A 23,700-nucleotide genomic window follows, 5' to 3' on the forward strand; every position below is an offset into this window, starting at 1 on the left:
ATTTCAGCTCACCGCAACCTCCACCTCTCAGGTTCAAGTGATTCTCCTGCCTCAGCCTCCTGAGTAGCTGGGATTACAGGCATGCGCCACCGCACCCAGCTAAATTTTTTGTATTTTTAGTAGACATGGGGTTTCATCATGTTGGTCAGGCTGGTCTTGAACTCCTGACCTTGTGATCCGCCTGCCTCAGCCTCCCAAAGTGCTGGGATTACAGGCATGAGCCACTGCACCCAGCCTGAGAATCCATCTCAAAAAGAAAAAAAAAAAGCCCAGTGTCTTAATGTCCTGGCATGCCATCTCGTGGTCAGCTGGTAGAGCAGCAGCCTTTCTGATAAGCCAGTGGCCCTCTGGAGAAGAGCACACTGAACACAGTAAGCATGGCTTATAGTTTTGTATTATTCTTCACCCATTTCTGATGCTAATTCATACAATATTAAATTTTTAAATTCAGCATCCTTGTTCTTCAGGGAGCCTGGGTAGGAATGAACCACGCCTAATGGAGTAGGCCCTTTCATTTTATTGATTCCTTCCCAAAGACCATAACGAAAGGCCTATAACAAAAGCATGGCATCGACAGATTTCAAACTTCAGATAGAAACAAATAGTAGTCATGTAGCCTTTCCAAGAAACTTCACATAAATGAATATTTTATAAACTGAAGATGATGTGTCATTTCCACACGTCCTTTGCTCCTTTGATATACATCATGTATGAATTTAACATATTTTGGCCGGGTGCAGTGACTCACACCTGTAATCCCAGCATTTTGGGAAGCCGAGGCAGGTGGATCACCTGAGGTCAGGAGTTCAAGACCAGTCTGACCAACATGAAGAAACCCCGTCTCTACTAAAAATACAAAATTAGCCAGGCATGGTGGCGCATGCCTGTAATCCCAGCTACTTGGGAGGCTGAGACAGGAGTATCACTTAAACCTAGGAGGAAGAGGTTGTGGTGAGCTGAGATGGCACCATTGCACTCCAGCCTGGGCAACAAGAGTGAAATTCCATCTCAAAAAAAAAAACACACACACACACACAACATATTTTGACCTGGAATTATTCTGCAGTTTGTAATATTACCAGTTAATTTTGGAGAATTAGAGACTTAGTGATTCCTGGTATGAATTCTATGATGTGGAGACTGTTGTGGGAGTTGGTTTAAAAAACTACCACCTTCATGACATCACTGTTGCTTAAAGATCTTTCCACGTTTAGGACATTTTTAATAGATTCTGTATGAATTTTCTCATGACCGGAAAGACAGGGACATTTGATAAAAAGCCTTACCACTTTCGGCCAGCACTTTGGGAGGCTGAGGCAGGTGGATCACCTGAGGTCAGGAGTTCTAGACCAGCCTGGCCAACCTGGTGAAACCCTATCTCTACTTAAAATACAAAAACATTAGCCGGGCATAATGATACATGCCTGTAATCCCAGCTACTCGTGAGGCTGAGGCAGGAGAATCACTTGAACCTGGGAGGCGAAGGTTGCAGTAAGCCGAGATGACACCATTGCACTCCAGCCTGGACAAGAGCGAAACTCTGTCCCAAAAACAAACAAACAAACAAACAAAACAAATAGCTTTACCACTTTCATTGCATTTATGAGGTTGCTCTCCAGTATAAATCCTGTGACGTGCCAATTTTGGCCCCTGGATAGAAGCCTTAGCATACATATTCCTTTTGTGTGATTTATATAAAAGATGTGTACTTTGTTTTTTGATTTTCAGATGGCGTCTTGCTCTGTCACCCAGGCTGCAGTGTAGTGATGCGATCTCGGCTCACTGCAACTTCCACCTCCTGGGTTCAAGCAATTCCTGTGCCTCAGCCTTCTGAGTAGCTGGGATTACAGGCACCTGCCACCACGCCCAGCTAATTTTTTTTTTTTTTTTTGAGATGGGAGTCTTGCACTGTTGCCCAGGCTGGAGTGCAGTGGTGTGATCTCGGTTCACTGCAACCTCTGCCTCCCGGGTTCAAGAAATTCTCTGCCTCAGCCTCACGAGTAGCTAGGAATTACAGGTGCCCACCAGCGCACCTGGCTAATTTTTGTATTTTTAGTAGAGATAGGGTTTCACCATCTTGGCCAGGCTGGTCTTGAATTCCTGACCTCTTGTGATCACCTACCTTGGCGTTGTAAAGTGGTTAGATTACAGGTGTGAACCACCACGCCCAGCCTAGTTTTTGTATTTTTAGTAGAGACAGGGTTTTGCCATGTTGGCCAGGGTGGTTTCAAACTGCTGACCTCAGGTGATCCGCCCACTTCAGCCTCCCAAAGTTCTGGGATTACAGGCGTGAGCACCACACCCGGCAAAAGATGTATACTTTAATATCTAGTGCACTGTGAAGCCTGAATAGAGCCTCTGCCACATACCTGATGTTTACATGGTTTCTTTTCAATATGAACTCTCTGATGTCATGTAATACTTGAACTGTGGTAAAGGTTTTCCCATGCTAATTGCATTTGTAAGGTTTCTCCCCAGTATGAATTTTATTCTCCAACTTTTGGTCCTCAGATAAAATCCTTGTCACACACATTACATTTGTGTGCCTTTTCCCCAAGATATATTAGATACTCATATCTGATAGAGTAGTGAGCACTGCTTTAAAACACTGCTATATTCATTGCATTTACAAGTATGAATAATTTGGTGAGTCCTGAGTTTAGGGCCATGCTTACAAGCCTTGCTACATTCAGTACCTTTGGAAGGTTCTCTCCAGTATGAACTATCTGATGATTTTTGAGGTGTGAGCCCTGAATAAAGGCTTCGCCATACTCAAGACATCCGTAGGGTTTCTCTCCAGTATGAATTCTTTGGTGAACCCTGAGGTCAGATCACTGTCTAAAGGCTTTGCCACACTCAGTACATTTGTATGGTTTCTCTCCCGTGTGAATTTTCTCATGAAGCCTAAGATGTGGACACCTGCTGAAAGCCTTACCACATTCATCACATTTGTAAGGTCTCTCTCCAGTATGGATTCTCCGATGATTTACAAGGTGTGAATTTTGACTGAAGACCTTGCCACACACATCACATTTGTAAGGCTTTTCTCCAGTATGAATTCTATGATGACTTTCCAGATGACAATTTTGCTGAAGATTTTGCCACATACATCATATTCATATGGTTTCTCTCCAGTATGGATGATCTTATGTGTAGTGAGGTGAGAGGCCTTGGTAAAGGTTTTTCCACACTCATCACACTTGTAAGCTTTCTCTCCAGCATGTATTCTTTGGTGAGTTCTGATGTCCGTCCGTTGTCTAAAAGCCATGCCGCATTCAGTACATTTGTATGGCTTCTCTCCGGTGTGAATACTCTCATAATGTCTAAGGTGGGACCGCTTCACATAAGCCTTTCCGCCCTCATTACATTTGTAAGTTTCCTCTCCAATATGAATTACCTGATGGTTAGTTAAAACACAATAAAGGTTTTACCATACTCATTACACTGGTAAGGTTTCTCTCCAATGAGTTCTCTGATGGTCCACCAGACTTGAATTTTGAATAAATGCCTTACTACATTCATTACATTTGTGTGGTTTCTCTCCAGAATGAATTCTGTCATGTTTTACAAGTTTCGAACTCTGAAAAAAAGCCTTGCCACACTCATTACATTCATAAGGGCTCTCCAGTATGGATGACCTGAAGTTGAGTTAGGCTTGAACGCACACTAAAGGCTTTGCCACACTCATTACACTTGTAAGGTTTCTCTCCAGTGTGAATTATCTGATGGTTTCAAAGGTATGAATGTTGACTTAAGACCTTGCCACACTCTAAATTTGTAAGTTTTCTCTCCAGTATGAATTCTGTGATGACTTGCTACTTTTGATTTTTGAATGAAACCTTTGCCACATACATCACATTTATATGGTTTCTGTCCAGTATGGATTCTCTGATGTCTAGTAAGGTTGGACCCCTGATTAAAGGCCTTGCCACACTCATTACATTTGTAAGGTTTTTCTCCAGTATGAATTCTATGATGACTTGCTAGGTTTGAAATTTGACTGAAAGCTTTGCCACATATATCACATTTATATGGTTTCTGTCCCGTGTGGATTCTCTGATGTGTATCAAGGTGGGACCTCTGATGAAAGGCCTTTCCACAGTCATTACATTTGTAAGGTTTTTCCCTATTCTGTGCTTTCTGTTCTTGTGGGAGTAATGAAGGATGCATAAAATCATTCCTACATATATTAGAAATGCTGGTGTTGACATGAGGAAGATTTGTTTGAAGCAGTGAAACTGAGGAGCCATGGAGGACAGACTTCTCAATTTCATTACATTCATACATTGTCCTTTCAGTCTGAAATCCCTGCAGTTCAGCCAGATGCGACTGAAAGCTCAGTTCACGCTGATTTTCAACTGGCTCATTTCCTGCTTTCCTTCCATCACATTGATCTCTTCTTCCGGTGATGTTTTTAGTTTTAATTGCAGGTGTTCCTTTGTAATTTCTTTCATCACTGTGACACTGACACTCAAAGTCATGAACATTTTGCTGCATTTCCCTGAAGTAAAAATCTTTGATGTCATGGATTTCACGTCTTTCCAGCATCACTGCTTGGAAGGCTTTTCCTGTGCTATTGTTCTCTTTTGGTGGTAACTCCTTGATCCTATGTGTAGGAGAGACATCTACAAGATATTTGAAAAACAGGTTTTCTGTTAACTACAGCTGGCAAATCAGTAGTTCATACTGAAAAATATATTATACCAAAAACAGTATTTATACTGAACAATTATAAAATTTTCAACCATGATCTTCAAATTTGTAGGAAGAGGATTTTTAATAAAGAAAAAGTGATTACGGCCGGGCATGGTGGTGCATGCCTGTAATCCCAGCACTTTGGGAGGCCAAGGCAGGCGGATTACAAGGTCAAGAGACTGAGACCAGCCTGGTCAATGTGGTGAAATCCTGTCTCTACTAAAAATACAAAAATTAGCTGGGCATGGTGGCACATGCCTGTAGTCCCAGCTACATGGAAGGCTGAGGCAGGAGAATCACTTGAACCCAGGAGGCGGAGGTTGCAGTGAGCCAAGATCATGCCACTGCATTTGAGCATGGTTGACGAGAGTGAGACTCTGTCTCAAAAAAAAAAAGAAAATAGGCCAGGCGCGGTGGCTCACGCCTGTAATCCCAGCACTTTGGGAGGCCGAGGCGGGTGGATCACGAGGTCAAGAGATCGAGACCATCCTGGTCAACATGGTGAAACCCCGTCTCTACTAAAAATACAAAAAATTAGCTGGGCATGGTGGCACGTGCCTGTAATCCCAGCTACTCAGGAGGCTGAGGCAGGAGAATTGCCTGAACCCAGGAGGCAGAGGTTGCGGTGAGCCGAGATCGTGCCATTGCACTCCAGCCTGGGTAACAAGAGCAAAAACTCCGTCTCAAAAAAAAAAAGAAAATAAGTAAATGACCTACAGTGGGTAATGGTTTACACTGAAGGGAGCTGTCAGTGGATGCAAAGTACAGAAACATTTCCTGGCAGTGCACAGAGACCCATGGACTAGGTTTTCAGCAACATAGCAGCACATAACGGGCAGAGAATAATAGGACGGCACCAAGAAGTGGATTGACAGAAACCAAGTGAACATTACAGAAAATTCAGAGGGTAAAAAAGATGGGAACAAATAGTCATCTATTTGTTAACTGAAGAATGCAACTTGCAGAACTTCCAAAATTTGTAGAAAATACCGGTGATATACGTAACAGTGCAGAAGTCCTTGAAGGATAAGAAATGAGCCAGGCTTCCTTTAAAATACTGTGAGATATTTAAATATTAATTTAGTACACCAAGATGGATATGATAAACCTAGATAAGAAGCATAATGTTTACAAAATAACAGCTGGAGGATATAAAAATCCAGTGAGATTTAACCCAAACCCACCAAATTAGACAATTAAAAATATAATATAATCGCACCACTGCACTCAAGCCTGATGACAGTGAGACTCCATCTCAAATATATATATATATACATACACACACACACACACACACACACACATATATATACACATATATATACACACACACTATAGAAAAAGCAATGTTATCTTCTATAACAAATTGTGTCAAGTCAATTTAATGGTATTTCTGAAATTAAGACATTGAATTAATTTAGAAAAGTATATACTCAACAAATAAAAAAAATTTTAAAGGAAAAAGAAAGAAAAAGGAGTGTATTCTTAAGATATGGAAAATCCGCCAATTTAGAAGCTGTAACAAATTGTAGTGGCACTTTAATAACAGACATTAAGTCAGGTGAAACAAAAATAAACAATTTTTTAGACAATATTTTCAGTATATTCTCGAGTTTATGTAGGTTTTAGGGAAACTGCTACTGACTCATTCCCTCAAACTAAAGAAGGAAAGCTTGTAAACTATTTTAAAAATGCATTTCCCAATACAAAGGTCTATATGTTATAAACATAAAACAACCCCTAAAGTCATAAAAAGTATGGACTACTTATTAAATACAAACAAGTTCATTTACAATATACAGAAATGTACTAAATGGAAGTAGCACTGGCTTAAACAGGACAAGTTACAGTAGACATAAAGAAAGTAGACATTGGCCAGGTGCAGTGGCTCACACCTGTAATCCCAACACTTTGGGAGGCCAAGGTGGGCAGATTACCTGAAGTCAGGAGTTCAAGACCAGCCTGACCAACATGGAGAACCCCCATCTCTACTAAAAATACAAAATTAGCCAGGTATGGTGGCACATGCCTGTAATCCCAGCTACTCAGGGGACTGAGGCAGGAGAATCACTTGAACCCAGGAGGAAGAGGTTGCGGTGAGCCAAGATCGCACCATTGCACTCCAGCCTGGGCAACAAGAGTGAAACTCCGTCGTCAACAACAACAACAAAAAAAAAAAAAAAAGAAGAAGGTAGGCATCATTCAATTTCATAAGCTCCCTTGAGATGCTTCACAATTGCATTTTTGAAGAAGAATGAATGGCACACAACACAGGATGGACAATGTGTCATGAACAAGAGTTTAGTCAGCCTCATGGAATGAGGTTGTGAACTTGGACAATGTTCTCCCTAGGATAAATTCCTACCACATTTATTGCTGGCTCAAAATAGATGACCATTGGTATATTTGGTCAACACTGTCACAATATCTTTGAGAACCATGTTTTGGAAACATGGTTTGGAAAGTCCTCAATAACCAGTGGCAAACACTTACCAGTTGGCTCTTGTGACACTTCCACTTTCAGTGTCATGGGTCATCCTGACAACTTGACTCAGTGCCTTCATGGGGCACATCTGCATGTAGCAGGATAATAGAGTGACATATTAATTAAAGTGTTGCCTTTCAAGAATTTTCCATCATCAAGTAAACCTGCTCCATGGGAGAGTCCACCAGAAGCTCTCCATCACATAAAGGTTGGTTGCCACAGCAGAAAAAAAACTAGATGAGACTTCAGACCCCAGGGATGTGTATTTCAAAAGCAAGTTTCAAAGGCAAAATCACCAAGATGTACGAGAACACAAAATCAGGAAGAGCCCATGTTTTTCTACATTCACACAATAGTAAGAGGTGTGGAAGAGAGACATAAATACAACATATGGGGGTCAGATTCTGTGAGATTTAAATACATGACTGTGCTCTGCCCACAGACGTTAAGCTGAGAGCCTGAAAGACTGAGATACGCCCCCTGTGTAGAACTGAGAATCAGAGAGAGAGGCCGGGCATGGCCTCAAGTGGGTCCCTGACCCCATCTACTCACGCCTGTAATTCCAGCACTTTGGGAGACCAAGGCTGGTGGATCACCTGAGGTCAGGAGTTCTAGACCAGCCTGGCCAACACGGTGAAACCCCATCTCCGTTAAAAATACAAAAATTGGGGATTTGCTGGCAAGATCGCCGAATAGGAACAGCTCCAGTCTGCAGCTCCCAGCAAGATCAATGCAGAAGGTGGCTGATTTCTGCATTTCCAACTGAAGTACCCAGTTCATCTCATTGGGACTGGTTGGACAGTGGGTGCAGCCCACGGAGTGTGAGCCAAAGCTGGGTGGGGTGTCACCTCACCCGGGTAGCACAAGGGGTCGGAGGATTTCCCTCCCCTAGCCAAGGGAAGCTGTAAGGGACTGTGCCGTGAGGAACGGTGCACTCCAGCTCAGGTACTGCGCTTTTCCCATGGTCTTCATAACCAACAGACCAGGAGATTCCCTCCGATGCCTATGCCACCGGGGCCCTGGGTTTCAAGCACAAAACTGGGAGGCTGTTTGGGCAGACACCAAAGTAGCCACAGGATTTTATTTTTCATACCCCAGTGGCACCTGGAATGCCAGTGAGAGAACCGTTCTGTCAGTTCTGGAAAGGAGGTCGAAGCCAGGGAGCCCAGTCTTCTGGCTCAGCGGGTCTCACCCCCACGGAGACCAGTAAGCTAAAATCCACTGGCGTGAAATTCTCGCTGCAAGCACAGCAGTCTGAGGTTGACCTGGGATGCTTGAGCTTGGTAGGGGGAAGGGCGTCCGCAATTGCTGAGGCCTGAGTAAGTGGTTTTACCCTCACAGGATAAACAAAGCCACTGGGAAGTTTGAACTGGGCAGAGCCCGCCACAGCTCAGCAAGCCCACCGCAGCCAGACTGCCTCTCTAAATTCCTTTTCCCTGGGCAGGGCATCTCTGAAAAAAAGGCAGCAGCCCCAGTCAGGGCTTTAATAGATAAAAACCCCCATCTCCCTGGGACAGAGCACCTCAGGGAAGGGGCAGCTGTGGGCACAGCATCAGCAGATTTAAACATCCCTGCCTAAGAGCTCTGAAGAGAGCAGCAGATCTCCCAGCACAGTATGCAAGCTCTGATAAGGGACAGACTGCCTCCTCAAGTGGGTCCCTGACCCCTATGTATCCTGACTGGGAGGCACCTCCCAGCAGGGGTCCACAGATACCTCATACAGGAAAGCTCTTGCTGGCATCTCTTGGGTGCCCCTCTGGGATGAAGCTTCCAGAGGAAAGAACAGGCAGCAATCTCTGCTGTTCTGTAGCCTCTGCTGGTGATACCCAGGCAAACAGGGTCTGGAGTGGACCTCCAGCAAACTCCAGCAGACTTAGCAGAGGGGCCTGACTGTCAGAAGGAAAACTAACAGACAGAAAGGAATAGTATCAACATCAACAAAAAGGACGTCCACTCAGAGACCCCATCCAAAGGTCACCAACATCAAAGACCAAAGGTAGATAAATCCACAAAGATGGGAAGAAACCAGCGCAAAAAGGCTGAAAATTCCAAAAACCAGAACACCTCTTCTCCTCCAAAGGATCACAACAACTCACCAGCAAGGGAACAAAACTGGATGGAGAATGAGTTTGATGAATTGACAGAAGCAGGCTTCAGAAGGTGGTAATAACAAACTCCTCTGAGCTAAAAGAGCATGTTCTAACCCAATGCAAGGAAGCTAAGAACCTTGAAAAAAGGTTAGACAAATTGCTAACCAGAATAACCAGTTTAGAGAATAATATAAATGACCTGATGGAGCTGAAAAACACAGCTCGAGAACATCGTGAAGCATACACAAGTATCAATAGCTGATTTGATCAAGCAGAAGAAAGGATGTCAGAGATTGAAGATCAACTTAATGAAATAAGGTGAGAAGACAAGATTAGAGAAAAAAATTGAAAAGAAACAAAGCCTCCAAGAAATACGGGATTATGTGAAAAGACCAAATCTACGTTTGATTGGTGTACCTGAAAGTGATGGAGAGAATGGAACCAAGTTGGAAAACACTCTTCAGGATATTATCCAGGAGTACATCCCCAACCTAGCAACACAGGCCAACATTCAAATTCAGGAAATACAGAGAACACCACAAAGATATTCCTCAAGTAGAACAACTCTAAGACACATAATCATCAGATTCACCAAGGTTGAAATGAAGGAAAAAATGTTAGGGGCAGCCAGAGAGAAAGGTGGGGTTACCCACAAAGGGAAGGCCATCAGACTAATAGGGAACTTCTCAGCAGAAACCCTACAAGCCAGAAGAGCGGGGCCCAATATTTAACATTGTTAAAGAAAAGAATTTTCAACCCAGAATTTCATATCTAGCCAAACTAAGCTTTATAAGTGAAGGAGAAATAAAATCTTTTACAGACAAGCAAATTCTGAGAGATTTTGTCACCACCAGACCTGCCTTACAAGAGCTCCTGGAGGAAGCACTAAACATGGGAAAAAAACAACCAGTACCAGCCACTGCAAAAGCATACCAAACTGTAAAGACCATCGACACTATGAAGAAACTGCATCAACTAGTGGGAAAAATAACCAGCTAGCATCATAATGACAGGGTCAAATTCACACGTAATATTAACCTTAAATGTAAATGGGCTAAATGCCCCAATTAAAAGACACAGACTGGCAAATTGGATAAAGAGTCAAGACCCATCAGTGTGCTGTATTCAGGAAACCCATCTCACATGCAAAGACACACATAGGCTCAAAATAAAGGGATAGAGGAATATCTACCAATCAAATGGAAAGCAAAAAAAGAAGCAGGGGTTGCAATCCTAGTCTCTGATAAAACAGACTTTAAACCAACAAAGATCAAAAGAGACAAAGGGGGCATTACATAATGGTAAAGGGATCAATGCAACAAGAAGTGCTAACTAATGCACCCAACACAGGAGCACCCGGATTCATAAAGCAAGTTCTTAGAGACCTACAAAGAGACTTAGACTTCCACATAATAGTAGTGGGAGACTTTAACACCCCACTGTCAATATTAGACAGATCAATGAGAGAGAAAATTAACAAGGATATCCAGGACTTGAACTTAGCTCTGGACCAAACGGACCTAATAGACACCTACAGAACTTCTTCTCCACCCCAAATCAACAGAATATACATTCTTCTCAGCACCACATTGCACTTATTCTTAAACTGACCACATAATTGGAAGTAAAACACTCCTCAGCAAATACAAAAGAACGGAAATCATAGCAAACAGTCTATCAGACCACAGTGCAATCAAATTAGAACTCAGGATTAAGAAACTCACTCAAAACTGCACAACTACATGGAAACTGAACAACCTGCTCCTGAATGACTACTGGGTAAATAACAAAATTAAGCCAGAAATAAAGATATCCTGTGAAACCAATGAAAACAAAGACATAACATACCAGAATCTCTGGGACACATTTAAAGCAGCATGTAGAGGGAAATTTATAGCATTAAATGCCCACAAGTGAAAGAAAAGATCTAAAGTATTGACACTCTAACATCACAACTAAAAGAACTAGAGAAGCAGGAGCAAACAAATTCAAAAGCTAGCTGAAGACAAGAAATAACTAAGATCAGAGCAGAACTGAAGGAAATACAGACACGAAAAACCCTTTAAGAAAATCAATGAATCCACGAGCTGGTTTTTTGAAAAGATCAACAAAATAGATAGACCACTAGCCAGACTAATAAAGAAGAAAAGAGAGAAGAAACAAACAGACACAATAAAAAAATGATAAAGGGGATATCACCACTGATCCAACAGAAATACAGACTACCACCCAGAGAATACTATAAACACCTCTACACAAATAGAAAATCCAGAAGAAATGGATAAATTCCTGGACACATACACCCTCCCAAGACTAAACCAGGAAGAAATCAAATCCCTGAATAGACTGATAACAAGTTCTGACATTGAGGCAGTAATTAATAGCCTACCAACCAAAAAAAGTCCAGAACCAGATGGATTCACAGCCAAATTCTACCAGAGGTACAAAGAGGAGCTGCTCTAACTCATTGTTTGAGGTCAGCATCATCCTGATACCAAAACCTGGCAGAGACACAACAAAAAAGAAAATTTCAGGCCAATATCCCTGATGAACGTCAATGTGAAAATCTCAATAAAATACTGGCAAACTGAATTCAGCAGCACATCAAAAAGCTTATCCACCATGATCAAGTTGGCTTCATCCCTTGGATGCAAGGCTGGTTCAGTATACACAAATCAATAAACATAATCCATCATATAAACAGAACCAATGACAAAAACCGGATATTATCTCAATAGATGCAGAAAAGGCCTTTGACAAAATTCAACAGCCTTCATGCTAAAAACTCTCAATAAACTTGGTATTGATGGAATGTATCTCAAAATAAGAGCTATTTATGACAAACCCACAGCCAATATCATACTGAATGGGCAAAAACTGGAAGCATTCCCTTTGAAAACTGGCACAAGACAAGGATGCCCTCTCTCACCACTCCTATTCAACATAGTATTGGAAGTTCTGGCCAGGGCAATCAGGCAAGAAAAAGAAATGAACGGTATTCAATTAGGAAAAGAGGAAGTCAAATTGTCTCTATTTGCAGATGACATGATTGTATATTTAGAAAACCCCATCATCTCAGACCAGAATCTCCTTAAGCTGATAAGCAACTTCAGCAAAGTCTCAGGATACAAAATCAATGTGCAAAAATCACAAGCATTCCTATACACCAATAACAGACAAGAGAGCCAAATCACAATTGCTACAACAAGAATAAAAGTTGTAGGAATACAGCTTATGAGGGATGTGAAGGACCTCTTCAAGGAGAACTACAAACCACTGCTCAAGGAAATGAGAGAGGACACAAACAAATGGAAAAACATTCCATGCTCATGGATAGAAAGAATCAATATCATGAAAATGGCCATACTGCCCAAAGTAATTTAAAGATTCGTTGCTATCCCTATCAAGCTACCATTAACTATCTTCACAGAATTGGAAAAAAACTACTTTAAATTTCATATGGAACCAAAGAAGAGCCTGTATAGCCAAGACAATCCTAAGCAAAAAGAACAAAGCTGGAGGCATCACACTACCTGACTTCAACTATACTACAAGCCTACAGTAACAAAAACAGCATGGTACTGGTACCAAAACAGACATATAGACCAATGGAACAGAACAGAGGCCTCAGAAATAACACCATAGATCTACAACCATCTGATCTTTGACACACCTGACGAAAACAAGCCATGGGGAAAAGATTGACTATTTAATAAATGGTGTTTGGAAAACTGGCTAGCTACATGCAGAAAACAAACTGGATCCCTTCCTTACACCTTATGCAAAAATTAACTCAAGATGGATTAAAGACTTAAATGTAAGACCTGGAACCATAAAACCCCTCGAGGAAAACCTAGGCAATACCATTCAGGACACAGGCAAAGGCAAGGACTTCATGGCTAAAACACCAAAAGCAATGGCAACAAAAGCCAAAATAGACAAATGGGATCTAATTAAACTAAAGAGCTTCTGCACAGCAAAAGAAACTATCATCAGAGTAAACAGGCAACCTACAGAATGGGACAAAATTTTTGCAATCTATCTATCTCACAAAGCGTTAATATCCAGAATCTACAAAGAACTTAAACAAATTTACAAGAAAAAAAAACCCCATCAAAAAGTGGGCAAAGGATATGAACAGACACTTCTCAAAAGAAGACATTTATGCAGCCAACAAACATGAAAAAAAGCTCATCATCACTGATCATTAGAGAAATGCAAGTCAGAACCACAATGAGATACCATCTCACGCCAGTTAGAATGGTGATCATTAAAAAGTCAGGACACAACATGCTGGAGGGGATGTGGAGAAATAGGAATACTTTTACACTGTTAGTAGGAGTGTAAATTAGTTCAACCATTGTGGAAGGCAGTGTGGCAATTTCTCAGATATCTAGAACTAGAAATACCATTTGAGCCAGCAATCCCATTACTGGGTATATACCCAAAGGATTATAAATCATTCCACTAGAAAGACACATGCACACGTAATATGTTTACTGTGGCACTGTTCACAACAGCAAAGACTTGGAACCAACCCAAATGCCCATCAATGATAGACTGGATAAAGAAAATGAGGCACATATACACCATGGAATAGTATGCAGCCATAAAAAAGGATGAGCCGGGCATGGTGGCTCATGCCTGCAATCAGCACTTTGGGAGGTCAAGGCGGGCCGATCACAATATCAGGAGTTTGAGATCAGCCTCACCAATGTGGTGAAACCCTGTCTCTACTACAAATAAAAAAATTAGCCAGGCATGGTGGGCACCTGTAGTTCTAGCTACTCAGGAGGCTGAGGCAGGAGAATCACTTGAACACGGGAGGTGGAGGTTGCAGTGAGTCGAGATTGTGCCACTGCACTCCAGCCTGGGCAACAGAGTGAGACTCCATCTCAAAAAAAAAAAAAGATGAGCTCATGTCCTTTGCAGGAACACGGATGAGGCTGGAAACCATCGTTCTCAGCAAACTAACACAACAGAAAACCAAACACCACATTTTTTCACTCATAAGTGGGAGTTGAACAACGAAAACACATGGACACAGGGAGGGGAACATCATACACTGGGGCCTGTCGGTGGGTGGGGGGATAGACGAGGGATAGCATTAGGAAAAATATCTAATGTAGATGACAGGTTGGTAGGTGCAGCAAACCACCATGGCATGCGTATACCTATGTAACAAACCTGTATGTTCTGCACATGTACCCCAGGACTTAAAGTATAATTTTAAAAAATTAGCCAGGTGTGGTGGCACGTGCCTGCAAGCCTGTAGTTCCAGCTACTCAGGAGCTGAGACAAGAGAACTGCTTGAACCTGGGAGGCAGAAGTTGCAGGGAGTTGAGATCAGGCCACTGCACTACAGCCTGGGCAAGAGAGCCAGACTTTGTCTCAAAATAAAAAAAAGAGGACCTCTCTGTGTAGTGCCATTCCAGTACTGAGTAACAATCTCAGAAGACCCAGTGTGTTCCACACACTGCCATCTGTGGCAAAAGCAGAACAGAAGAAGTGACTGAGGCTGAAGGACTTCAACAGGCAGAGAGGGCTGGAGAGCACCATGAGGGTTCTGGAGCCCCAGATGCAAAGGAGGAGCTGCTAATCTTTTCCCATCATTTGATTAGGTCTCCCAAGTACAGGAAATGGGCCAGAACCTATTCAGGTCAAGGGGGCAAGTCTATGGGGGCCTCAGCTCTGATCTGTATAGACAGAGAACTGAGCATCAGATGGAATTGTATAGGAGAGATCACGGGGGAAAGAGACTCCTTTAAACACAGCCCTCCCCGTCCCCCTCAGAGTGAAGAAACCACAGAGGTCACAGAAGCCACGTGACGAAGTGTTGTCCATCATGATAAAGACTTTGCCTTTGTCACTGAGCTGCAGCACTGTGGCATAGTGGAAGGATAAACGATTACTCAGCAGAACAGTAGAGGGATAAATGAGGGCAAAGGAAGATGTCCATTGAGAGCTCACAGGATTTAAACCTTTTTGTCCCAAAGAATGCTTCAACTTGGAGAGAGTCACCTGAAAACTAATGGTGCAGCTTCCTCTCTGCCCATCTGAGCTCTTACCTGTGTTCACACCTTTGATGCATTTCCAACCATTTGATGTTTTTGTTATTTTCACTTCACTCTCCACAGTCCGGGGCTCTTTCCCTTGCTCCAACATGGAGACACTACTCATTTCAGAAAGAGAGATTCCTGCTTATAAAAAGAAAGGAATGTGATGTGCTGTGGCTTTTATAGAATCCCAGCCCTTTGTTTAGAGGAGAGAGGACATTGCAAATGGATCTAGAAAAATACCTCACAAATTCACCCACTGAACGCCTCCTTTTGAATGTTTAGAGAACATGGTAAGATACAGACATCGAGCTCTCCTCTAAGAAGTACGGAATCACAAGCAAAAAGGTAGAAAACAGCAAAGTGGATCTTTTTCTTTTTCCTTTCCTTTTTTTTTTTTTGAGAGGGAATCTCGCTCTTGTTGCCCAGGCTGGAGTACAGTGGTGTGATCTTGGCTCACCACAACCTCCACCTCCTGGGTTCAGCGATTCTCCTGCCTCAGCCTCCCAAGTAACGGAGACTGCAGGTACCTGGCACCATGCCTGGCTAATTTTTGTATTTTTAGTAGAGAGAGGGTTTCACCATGCTGCCCAGGCTGGAGTACAATGGCACGATCTTGGCTGACAGCTACCTCCACCTCCCGGGTTCAAGCGATTCTCCAGCCTAAGCCTCCTGAGTAGCTGGGATTACAGGCATGCACCACCACGCCCAGCTAATGTTTGTATTTTCAGTAGTGATGGGGTTTCTCCATGTTAGCCAGGCTGGTCTTGAACTCCTGACCTCAGATGATCTGCCCGCCTTGGCCTCCCAAAGTCCTAGGATTACAAGCGTGAGCCACCATGCTCAGCCCAAAGTAGATTTTTTTTTTTGAGATGAAGCTTTACTCTTGTTGCCCAGACTGGAGTGCAATGGCACGATCTTGGCTCACTGCTACCTGTACCTTCCAGGTTCAAGGAATTCTCCTGCCTCAGCCTCCCGAGTAGCTGGGATTACAGGCACCTGCCATCTCACCCAGCTAATTTTTTGTATTTTTAGTAAAGACGAGGTTTCACCAAGTTGGCCAGGCTGGTCTCAAACTCCTGACCTCAGTTGATCTGCCTGCCTCGGCCTCCCAAAGTGCTGGGATTACAGGCGTGAGCCACCACGCCCGGCCCAAAGTAGACAAGTCCAGATGCTGTACTATGACGCTTTTCATCTGAGAATTAACACAGCTTCAGTCTTAACTGAGCAATGCGGGGGCTCCCAAGAGGCACACAAGGGAACATGCAGAGATACAGCAAAGCAGATCCCCGCTTCTGGGGGAAGTTGGACTCACCCAGGGAGACCAGGTTCCTATAGTTCTCCAACATCACGTTCCTGTATAAAGTCCTCTGAGCAGGGTCCAGGCACTTCCACTCCTCCTGAGAGAATTCTATGGCCACATCCTTGAATGTCAACCTTTCCTGATATGAGAAAACACATTTCACCAAGAAGTCATGGGGAGAGCCATTATCTTCACACAAATGACAAAAAGAGAGGTGTAAGTTAATTTAATTTAAACGGACATTCTGGGAGATCCAGGGGAAGGTCTTTTCAGGTGAATTGTGTCTGAAAAATACATTTTACCAAGTGCATACGGGGAGAGGTATCAACTTTACATAAAATGAGAAAAGGAGAGGATCGTATTGATTTGACTGAAGGGAGGGTTCTGGCAGATCCATGTTAGGGTATTTGGGGGATTTAGGGATATTAGGAAGAAAACTAGGTATGTCTCCCTAATTGCATTTTATTATATTACTCTCTAAGAGCTGACAATACCTTCTAAATAAGTGTGGATTTCCCTTTCTGTAGACAATGGAAGAAAGTTACAAATAAAAATCAACACAGGGGCTATCTCTGTAGAAGTGTTGGATATTACTTTTGACACGAGGCGATACTCAGTATCTAGATGAGCCAGAGGAAGGGTGGTGTCTTCCGAGATGGCAACTTCCATGGTGGCTTTAAAGAAAGAAAGGTCACAATCTAAAAACTGTGGCCGGGCGTGGTGGCTCATACCTGTAATCCCAGCACTTGGGAGGCCAAGGCAGGCGGATCACTAGGTCAAGAGATTGAGAGCATCCTGGCCAACATGGTGAAACTCTGCCTCTAGTAAAAAGACAAAAATTATCTGGGCATGGTGGTACTCGCTTGAAGTCCCAGCTACTCGGGAGGCTGAGGCAAGAGAATCCCCTGAACCCAGGAGGCAGAGGGCAGTGTGCCAAGATCGCGCCACTGCACTCCAGCCTGGCGACAGAGTGAGACTCTATCTCGTACAAAAAAACAAAAGGCCGGGCACGGTAGCTCACACCTGTAATCCCAGCACTTTGAGAGGCTGAGGCAGGTGGATCACGAGGTCAGGAGATCGAGACCATCCTGGCTAACAAGATGAAACCCCATCTCTACTAAAAATACAAAAAATTAGCCAGGCATGGTGGCCCGTGCCTGTAGCCCCAGCTACTCGGGAGGCTGAGGCAGAAGAAACGTTTGAACCCGGGAGGCAGAGGTTGCAGTGAGCCGCAGTTGCAACACTGCACTCCAGCCTGGGCGACAGAGCGAGACTCCATCTCAAAAAAAAAAAAATTAAAACTGTGACGATGACATCAATCATGACTAAAGCTTTTGAACACTTTCCATGTGGTGGGCATTATTCTAATGGTTTACGTGTACTAACTCGTGTAAGAACACAACAACCTATGAGAGAAATAATTTTTATTTCCATTTTACTAGGAGAAAACTGTCACAGAAACCCTCAGAAACTCAACTCAGGTAAAACAGCTAAAATACAGCAGGACAAGCCCTCGAACCTAGGCATTTGGGGCTAAAGAATCAGACAGTTAAGTAACACATACAGCATCAAAAGTACTTTGGCAAAGAATTCCCTGAAAAAACACGAGTTTACATCTAACAACATGAAACTGCATAAAAGGTCATTACACATACATACACATGCATGCACATAATAAATTAGTATTCTTACTATTCGTCAACTCATTAATGTGATGATGTAGGAAAAAAATTAAGGCTATGGAAAATATTTCAGATATAAATATCTGAACATTTTAAAAATACACAACTGGCCGGGTGTATGGCTCACGCCTGTAATCCCAGCACTTTGGGAGGCCGAGGTGGGCGGATCACCTGAGGTCAGGAGTTCAAGATCAGCCTGACCAACACGGAGAAACCGCGTCTGTACTAAAAATATAAAATTAGCCGGGCATGGTGGTGCATGCCTGTAATCCCAGCTACTCAGGAGGCTGAGGCAGGAGAATCGCTTGAACCCGGGAGGCAGAGGTTGCGGTGAGCTGAGATCGCACCATTGTACTCCAGCCTGAGCAACAAGAGCAAAACTCCATCACACACACACACACACACACAAAATCGGAGTTAGAATAAAACACCTTCGCTAAGGTGTTTCTGAACTTTAGATTCCATTCCAAACCGTAACAGTTCTGGAGCCAGAAACATAGTGGTTCATGTGTTTATCTTCGAATGTATTATCAAATCAGACAAACACAATTCACCGAATCAGTCTCCTTTTCTAGGGTTTCCCAGGTACTTATGCACATGAGTAGGTGACTTCCACATCCAGCTTATCTAATCCTGGTCCACAGAGACCTCACGGTATATCCAGATGTGGCCGCTAAACAATCCCTGTTGTGCGACAGCCCTGACACCACAGGGCCCACACCTGTGTCTGTCCATGTCTGGGGTGAGCCCTTCCCAAGACCATGCCCAGTGCAGCCTCTTCCCAAGTTCATGTCACTGGGTCACAGCCAGTGGCATCTAAGTGAGATGAGAGGGACTGAGAGAAGGCATGGGTGAGTGTCAGCAAACCTGTCAGGCAGGACGCTTTAGACTCAGAGATTTGCAGCTTCAAAGAAAGAGATTTCAGAAAGGAAAGAGAAACAGAACAACGTCCCAAGAATATCACTTTACCTGAGGAAGAGCCATCCCTGCCTCTTTCTTTCCCCTTTCTTCTCTTCTGGACTTCTTCAGGCAACATGAGTCTTTAGAGGTCAATCTGGAATGTGAAAAATAAGTTATTTAATGCTTAGAATCAACACACCCACTTCCTTCCACAACCACACACACAGGGAAGACCTCTCCCCATGTAAAGACGGTCCTCTGCCACCTACTGCATCAGGAATGATGGAGGAACAAGAAACTTGTAGAAGGACCAGTAGATGAGTCTGTCACCCCTTTCTTCAGAACTCGCTCTCCTCCTGGAGAAGCCCCCATGCACACTGCAGCAGTGGGGAGCTCAGCTGGACTGAGCTTCCCTTCAGGGCACAGACCTGGCCTCGAGCAAGCCCCATGCAGAGCACAGCACCCTCACCTCTCTCTGGCTCCCAGGCTGAGCTCAGCCCTCAGAAACGGAGGACACAGTCTGTAATCCCAGCACTTTGGGAGGCCAGGATGGGCAGATCACCTGAGGTCAGGAGTTCGAGACCAGCCTGGACAACATCTTGAAACCCCATCTCTATTTAAAATACAAAAATTAGCCAGGTGTGGTGGTGCATGCTTGTAGTCCCAGCTACTTGGGAGGCTGAGGGAGGAGAATTGCTTGAACCCGGGAGGCAAAGGTTGCAGTGAGCTGAGATCGGCCCCATTGCACTCCAGCCTAGGCAACAGAGTGAAACTCCAGCTAAAAAATAAAAAAGGCTGAGTACGATGGCTCACACCTGTAATCTCAGCACTTTGGGAGGCTGACGTGAGTGGATCACAAGGTCAGGAGTTCAAGACTAGCCTGACCAACATGGTGAAACCCCATCTCTACTAAAAAATACAAAAATTAGCTGGGTGTGGTGGTGCACACATGTAGTCCCAGCTACTTGGGAAACTGAGGCAGGAGAATCGCTTGAACCTGGGAGATGGAGGTTGCAGTGAGCCAAGATTGTCCCACTGCACTCCAGTCTGGGTGGCAGAGCGAAACTCCATCTCAAGAAAAAGGAAATGGAGGACACGGAGCCTGGTTATCAATGCTGGACACAGGTCAGGATCAGCTGGGGTAATATAACTACTATCCCCATTACAGGAAGGGAAATCTCAGGTAAGGAGGCACAAGAGTTTTATTTGCAAAATGACTCAGTACTCTCAAGTCAAACCAGGACTGAGCTCCCCTCAGAGGGAGTGTGAAATAACAAGAAATATATTTTTGGTCTCTGTCCCTGGTTCCTAGGACATGGATACCTCATAGATAGGGCTGTTAGGAGAATCTTTTGTTCTCATATTTGGTCTTTGACCCCACGTCCAGCACAAAGCTCCTCAATCCCTTAGAATTTCCTGCATGATAGGAATGTGCTTGTTCTAATGAGGCAAGTCTTGGTGGGCTCCTGGATATAGCCATTGGCCAGAAAGACTAAGCTATGATTCAAAGCTTGGAAATTTCCCATCCCCCATTTCCCAAAGAGTGGAGCGGCCTGAAGATTTAGTTAATATTCTCTCATGCCTACAGGATGAAGCCTCGATAAAAAAATCCCTGATCTGTCGGGTTCAAAGAGCTTTCTGGTTGATAAACACATTTGAATGCCGGGAGGTGGTGCACCCAAATCCACAAGGACAGAAGCTCCTGCGCCCAGGACATTCTCAGACGTCACCGTATGTATCTCTTCAACTGGCTGCCCATGGGTATCTTTCATGATATCCTTTATTAATACACCAAATCCTCCCTTGATGTTACCAATAGATTCTTGGAAACTGGAATTTTAAGTGAAATGGCAAATTTTTTTTCCTCATCAACATAAAAAAAAAGATATTGAACAGCTAGGCGCAGTGGCTTATGCCTCTAATCCCAGCATTTTGGGAGGCCAAGGTGGGTGGATCAGTCAGGAGATCGAGACCATCCTGGCCAACGTGGTGGAACCCTGTCTCTACTAAAAATATAAAAATTAGCTGGGCATGGTGGCAGGTGCCTGTAATCACATCTACTCGGGAGGCTGAGGCAGGTGAATCGCTTGAACTCGGGAGGCGGGGTTGCAGTGAACCAAGATCGTGCCACTGTATTCCAGCCTGGCAACAGAGCAAGACTCTGTCTCAAAATAATAATAATAATCACATTGAACCAAACATTATTCGAGTACCTTCTGTATATCATTTGATTCATGACCCAGTTTCCAACAACCTATGGAAAACATTAAGTGAGGACTGACTGCCCAAAAAAATCAGTAAACCTAAGTGCTTCCAGCAGTTCTGTGAGCTGTCCTCACAAATTAATCAAAGAGGGAGTCATGGGAGCCTTAATATATAGGTCAGTTTTAAGGACCGGTGACAGCCTATTACTTTTGATTGACATCTGAAGTGGTAGCAGGGCGAGGGTGGGGAGTGGTCTTGTGGGACTAAGACCTTAACCTGTTGGATCTGACTCTAGCTCCAGGTGCACAGTGTCTTGCAGAACACCCAGCTGGTGTCCACTGGAGAACTGCGTAGTATGTGGGAAAAAACTCCCACACATTTGCTGTCAGAAGTGTTCTATGTTGGCTGGCCCCGTGGCTAATGCCTGTAATCCCAGCCCTTTGGGAGCCTGAGGCAGGGGGATAACCTGAGGTCAGGAGTTCAAGACCAGCCTGGCCAACATGATGAAACCTCCATCTCTACTGAAAATACAAAACTTAGCCGGGCGTGGTGGCAGGTGCCTGTAATCCCAGCTACTCGGGAGGTTGAGGCAGGAGACTCGTTGGAACCTGTGAGGCGTAGGTTACAGTGGACTGAGGTCGCACCACTGCACTCCAGCCTGAGAGAGCGAGACTCGGTCTCAAAAAAAAAGGATACTGGGTGTCACAGGACAGGCCCAGGTCACCTCGTCCACCATGGATGTCACAGGACAAGCCCAGGTCACCTCCCACCACGGGAGGTGACTGCCAAGAGGGGCTTGGGAGCTTGAAGGCCCTGCCTGAGAAAGACTTGAGGTGAGAACGACAGAGGTGGCACCTCAGGACAGGGGTGGGGTCTGCAGAATCCCAGAACCAAGGAAAGGACGCGGCCCCTCGGGACTGAGGCTGCAGCGCTGCGTGCGCTCCAGGGACCGACAAGGGCGAGTCTTGGAGAATCGGATAGAACTGAATCCACCCAGCAGGTGAGGGCTTTAAGAAGTGCCCTCCCGCGTGGCGGGAAGAAAAATCGGTAAAGGATTTTAGGCAGGAAAAGACGCGAAAGGCCGTGTTTACCTAGCGCGAGGCTGAAAGACGAGGGTCAGGGACCAGCCTAAGAGCAACTTTAACCCAAAGGGAAAGCGATCCCCGCACTCTCACAGCAACGTCAGAATTTACTTGGGGTGGAGGGCGCGGTGCGGGCGTTTTAAGGTCTGTGGGGACCCCCTCCAGACCCGGGGGATGGAAGAAGGGGGACTGCGAAGCGCAGGTTTTATCTAGAGAGAGGAAAACTCACGCTCCGCGGTGCAATCTTCACTCCCCGCGATCCGCTTCCGGGTTTGCAGAAAACCGCGCGCAGCTCAGACTGGGCGGTCCAGGGGGCGGGGCAGAGGCGGGGTCTGATCAGGAAGCGACCGGCAGGGGTCGGGCCGGAGAGGACTGAGGCCGCCTAGGGGCGGGGCCTGGGCGGGGCGCGACCGGCAGGGGGCGGGGGCGGGGGGAAAACGCCAGGGTGGGCGGGGCCTGGACAGGCAAGGGGCGGGGCAGGGAGGGCGGTCCGAGCCTGCGTTTCCAGCCACCTGGTTCCCAGAGCGTCCCTATCTTCTGGGTTTGGGAACACTTAAGTCTATTTCGTGTCCTGCGGAGCAGTTTTCCTTTCTGCTTATTTTCAGTTAATGTTTCCATTTTAAGGTAAAGCCTTAGAGTTATGTGGGCCGTCTATATTGGAAACTAAGATGTTTCCCTAAATTGCCAACTTAAGTTACTTAACTATTTTTTAAAAGTTACTAGTTTTGCTGCCATCTTGCGTCCCCGCGTGCGTACACCTAATCTCGGCTGGTCCACCCGAGACCCCCTGAGCACCAACCCTAGTGCCCCCAGCGGCCCCTTATCTGCTCCGACAAGATGCAAGAAACAATCACGAACCAGGAAAACTCCCCAAACTGCAGGCACAGGTGCTTATTGGTGGGAAAGGGAAGAAGGTGGTTCATAGAACAGCCGCAGCAGATGATAAAAAGAACTTCAGTTCTCCTTAAAGAAGTTAGGGGTAAACAATATCTCTGGTATTGAAGAGGTGAATGTGTTTACAAACCAAGGAACAGTGATCCGCTTTCACAACCCTAAAGTTCAGGCATCTCTGGCAGCGAACACTTTCACCATCACAGGCCATGCTGAGACAAAGCAGCTGACAAGTGCTACCCAGCATCTTACACCAGCTTGGGGCAGACAGTCTGACTAGTTTAAGGAGACTGGCTGAAGCTCTGCCCAAA

The 23,700-nt window shown here is 44.6% G+C and overlaps 2 protein-coding genes across 3 annotated transcripts; both read right to left on the reverse strand.

Annotated features, from left to right (window-relative positions):
- Positions 1–233: 233 nt before the first annotated feature.
- Positions 234–3,318, reverse strand: LOC105734248 (putative zinc finger protein 818). The gene is given in 4 exon segments (XM_064380897.1): positions 234–2,761; positions 2,924–3,026; positions 3,029–3,081; positions 3,084–3,318. Coding segments are annotated over 4 exon segments (552 nt in total). The 3' UTR covers positions 234–2,600.
- On the reverse strand, positions 2,921–22,767 carry LOC105734247 (zinc finger protein 160-like). 2 transcript variants are annotated; one of them, XM_064380895.1, is made up of 5 exons: positions 22,728–22,767; positions 19,281–19,365; positions 16,642–16,768; positions 15,339–15,467; positions 2,921–4,625 (listed from the first exon to the last, which is right to left on the reverse strand). In XM_064380895.1, exons 2-5 carry the CDS (start codon positions 19,293–19,295, stop codon positions 3,688–3,690), a joined length of 1,209 nt encoding a protein of 402 aa, XP_064236965.1. In that variant the 5' UTR covers positions 19,296–19,365; positions 22,728–22,767; the 3' UTR covers positions 2,921–3,687. The 2 variants fall into 2 exon arrangements, with proteins under 2 accessions (XP_064236965.1, XP_064236966.1); XM_064380896.1 differs by lacking the exon at positions 15,339–15,467.
- Positions 22,768–23,700: the final 933 nt, after the last annotated feature.

This window comes from Aotus nancymaae, unplaced genomic scaffold, assembly GCF_030222135.1.
Source record: "Aotus nancymaae isolate 86718 unplaced genomic scaffold, 86718_ANA_hifiasm-v0.15.2.pri h1tg000028l, whole genome shotgun sequence".
In the NCBI taxonomy this organism is placed as follows: domain Eukaryota; kingdom Metazoa; phylum Chordata; class Mammalia; order Primates; family Aotidae; genus Aotus; species Aotus nancymaae.

Bases quoted from the DNA above. Each gene is read 5' to 3' on its own strand.
- LOC105734247 (XM_064380895.1), bottom strand. The intron at 15,468-16,641 runs GTGAGTCCAACT...TTTTATAAGCAG, and splicing joins TAGGAACCTGGTCTCCCTGG to GAATCTCTCTTTCTGAAATG. The intron at 4,626-15,338 runs GTAAGAGCTCAG...AATATCTTGTAG, and splicing joins CATCAAAGGTGTGAACACAG to ATGTCTCTCCTACACATAGG.